Genomic DNA, 3917 nt, shown 5'->3' with positions numbered 1-3917 from the left:
GGATAATATTTATTCTAGTTTCTCTTAAACTTGGTTGTTAGAATTTTATTGGAAGTGACTTTATCGTAAGTCAAGTACATAATTCTTGGTATAAGGTATGCTTTTTTTAACCTACTTTTATAAGAATATTTTTTTATATATATATTTAGATAATCTTTAAATACTTAGAGTAATTTTAGAATAATATTGATGTAATACATAGAATAGATATTGCTGAGTGCTAAAGATAGATATAGTAAGCTATAAAAAAAAATACAAAAATGGTCTATTGAGACTTGAACTTGTGACCAAAAGGATAGATCGATAAGTCTTTATTGTGGTAGAGTTAACACAATATTTGATAAATTTGCTACTATGATTTTATTTAAATATTAGAAGAGATATTAAAAGAATTTAGTATTGCAATTTTTATTGTGGTAGAGTTAACAAATGCATTATAAACATTGATTCTAATACTTAACATAAGAATTCTATTACTTTATTTTAAGCCAAATAGCAAAATAAAATACAAAAAATTTGGTGAAAGGGGTGCATAACATGAATTTAATATACAAAACAACGTTTTTGTGAAAATTTTGTTGTCCAAACCGCCATAGGCTGTTTGGGTTGCGTAGAACGCAAAAAAATACTCAAGTTTAAAAAAAATCACCTCAAATGGACAACCGGATCAAAAGTTATTAATGTTCAAAGTTTTAAAAAAATTTCATGCAAAGTTTAGCCATTTCCTTACAAAAATACAATATACTACAGAAATGATACTAATATACTACAGAAAATGATAAAAATGATACTAATATACTATAAAAATACAAACACATAATATAAAATATAAAATAGTAATAAAAAGATAGTTAATATACAAACACTTAGGTGGCGTTTGGTTGGAGGTAATGAAATGGAATGGAATGGAAAGGAAATAATTTTTATTCCATTCCTTTGTTTGGTTGCATTTTAAAGTATTGGAATAGCATTCCAATGGAATGCCCTTTCCACCATTTTGGTGGAATGACTATTCCAATGTAAGAAGAAAAAAAATTTAATGATTTTTTTATCAATTTTTTTTATACATTTTAAATTTTATTCCATTCCATTCCAAATTCTATTTCTATTCTCATTCCCATTCCTATATTTTCATTCCTCCTAACCAAACGCCTAGAGTAATATAAATCTGTATTTATTTAAATTTTCAATTTTATTTTTATTTATGGTTATTATATAAATTTTATACTTAATTTAATTATATTAATAATAAAATAATATATATAAATTATGCTGAAATACAAAATTCTGAAAAAAAAATAAATTATAGGAAGACTCTATGGCGTCGGTTATTGTATAATAACCGACGGCATAGGGGCCCTATAGCGTTGGTTATTGTATTATAACTGACGACATAAGAGCCCTAAGGCGTCGGTTATTATAAAATAACCGACCACATAAGACCCCTATGACGTCGTTTGTTTTTACCCCTACAACGTCACTTGAAACAGCATCCGTAGCGAACTTTGCCAAAAGTTGAAAGTTCTTAAAAACCGCGGTAGTGTAAATTGCCGAATTAACAATTTTTTGTGGTTATAATTATTTACAATTTAAATTATTTGGTAGAATTGAAAAAATAAAATTATAAATTATGAGAGCTTATGAAGTGTAATTTTTCTTTTATTTTTTAATTTTTTTTTTTTTTTTGCTGGAAGCGTGTGAAGTGTAATTGGTGGAGCCATTTTTGTTGTTGCTGTGGTTCGATTAGGTCATGCCGTCTTAGTTGAAGCGATATGCATGCATTGAACCCATTGACCACTAATTCTTTATTTTAGGAGGTTGTGTGGTGAAGGGCACAAAATCTGCCATATTTCATAGTATCACAACTCTACCTTAAATTGACCAAATATGTACAGTGAAAATTACAAACGTACTAGATCTTTTTTTGAAAGACTCAATGTGAGTACATACAATAACTAAAACACGGTACCATATGACCGGCCAAAGTGTGTTTGCAGCAGTAGTCCCAGACCCAGTTAATTCATTCATTTTTAAAATATATCTGCGTCTGATTAAAAAAAAAAAAAAAATTATAGCTGCTTGGTCATTGGAGATGTCGTGTTGGTTTTGTTATTTGCTGGTGACCAGTTTCGCTCAAGGTGACGTGGCATTTAGAAGTGGCAGCTCAATAATTAATACACGTTTGTGTTTGTCTTCCTTGTCTTTTTTAATACTTTCTTCTCTATTATTGTTTTGTTTAATTTCTTTCGTCAACATTATTATTGCACATTGTCGTTGATATTAATGTTCATTATTAATCGATTATATATATAATGATATCTCTTCGTTTGGTTTCACCTGATCATGACCAATTGATCTACATATCCAAGAAAGGTATAACAAAGGAATTAACGATACAATTACCAGAAAAGTATGAGCTGCTGCTGTGGTGATGATTGCCAATGCAGGCCTCTGGGCTTTTTACTGGGCCTACCCTTTGCCTTTGTGTCTCTCATCCTCTCTATCATCGGCGTTATCATCTGGATCGTCGGGTAATATATAAATTGCAATTCATCTAAGATATCATTTTTACATATACACATATATAAAAATATGAAATTGTTATGTGGATTAATTTTAATTGGTGTATTTGTTTCCTGATGTTTCAGATTGACCCTAAGTTGCATCTGTCCTTGCTGCTTTTGTGTGACTATTTTAGTGGAGTTTGCGTTAGTGCTAATCAAGGCACCATTTTCCGTCATGGAATGGTTTACATCTAAGATCCCGTGTTAATTAACTACCATTATAGTATTTAGAATGTTAAATCTTATATATTTTTACAGAGATGGTAGTGATATGTTCATTGATTAATTAAATGAATTCGATTGGTGATTTGTTCAAATTCTTCTGTTGATTAATTTTGAGCTATATAACCTATATTAATTTGGATGGACGAAGCAATCATGATGATTTTATGTTATAACCGATATTACTTTTGTGTTAATTTCCCAAACACGTACGTTTGTTACGATCGATGAGGATGAAACATGAAAGATTAAAAGGGAAGTTCAAGCAAATAAATAATTAAGCGTCTAGTGTAAAGAAAGTGGCGAGATTATTTTAGCATCAAGGGGCAATTATTGAAAACATTTTATTGGATTCACCCATTTTAGATGGATTGAAATTTAAATTTTTGTTTGGAGCTAGGTAGAGTGGCCATCTCTTCTCTCCCTTTCTCTCTATTCTTACCAACCGAAATTCACCACTCCTTTTATTCCTCTCCTTCCATCCATTTCTCCCCTCTGCCAAAGATAGTATTAGTCTCACTTTAGTATTACATCAAATGAAATAAGCCTACAAAGCCCATGATGAAAACATATCATTTTAAGGGTTTTTTCAATAAATTGATATTTTTGTGTTAATTATATAATTTTAGTCCTAAATTTTTCTTTCAATTTTATCAAAATAAATAAATAAAGAATAATATAATTCTAATGTTTCCAACTTATAAAATAAATTTCACTCTGCTAAGGAAAAAAAAAGTAAAATAGCATAAAAATAACAACACAAAAAATATAAAATATCAACCAATTTACAACAGTATAAAAATAAGAAAAACCAAAACATCTATTCAAATTGTATCAGTAAAAATAAATTATAAAATAATAACACATACACAGCAAGTGATCAAACTCAAATTATATCACTACAATAAACGAAAACAAAACAAAAAATGAACAAGACATCTAAGCTAAAATTTATCAATAAAAATTAAAATACGAACACAAAAGCAACTAAGTCATACACCTTAACTTTCAAAAAATATATAAATAAAACTAAACCCACAAAATCATAACTCATTTACACGGTGCAACACTTCACTCTTTCCTTCCATTCTCACTCCCTCGTCGAAACCAACAGTCCCACGAAACCCGACG

At 29.2% G+C, this 3917-nt stretch overlaps 1 protein-coding gene across 1 annotated transcript; it reads left to right on the top strand.

Annotated features, from left to right (window-relative positions):
* Positions 1-2395: 2395 nt before the first annotated feature.
* LOC115697822 (signaling peptide TAXIMIN 1) lies at positions 2396-2922 on the top strand. The gene is made up of 2 exons (XM_030624959.2): positions 2396-2531; positions 2649-2922. Exons 1-2 carry the CDS (start codon positions 2413-2415, stop codon positions 2770-2772), a joined length of 243 nt encoding a protein of 80 aa, XP_030480819.1. The 5' UTR covers positions 2396-2412; the 3' UTR covers positions 2773-2922.
* Positions 2923-3917: the final 995 nt, after the last annotated feature.

This window comes from Cannabis sativa, chromosome 7 (genome assembly GCF_029168945.1).
Source record: "Cannabis sativa cultivar Pink pepper isolate KNU-18-1 chromosome 7, ASM2916894v1, whole genome shotgun sequence".
NCBI lineage: Eukaryota > Viridiplantae > Streptophyta > Magnoliopsida > Rosales > Cannabaceae > Cannabis > Cannabis sativa.
The sequence above is the reverse complement of the archived record's forward strand: the minus strand, read 5'-3'. Positions and strand labels throughout refer to the sequence as shown.

Excerpts from the sequence above, each read along its gene's own strand:
- LOC115697822 (XM_030624959.2), top strand. The coding sequence starts at position 2,413 with ATGAGCTGCTGCTGTGGTGATGATTGCCAATGCAGGCCTCTGGGCTTT. Across the intron at positions 2,532-2,648 it reads GTTATCATCTGGATCGTCGG|ATTGACCCTAAGTTGCATCT; the intron begins GTAATATATAAA and ends CTGATGTTTCAG.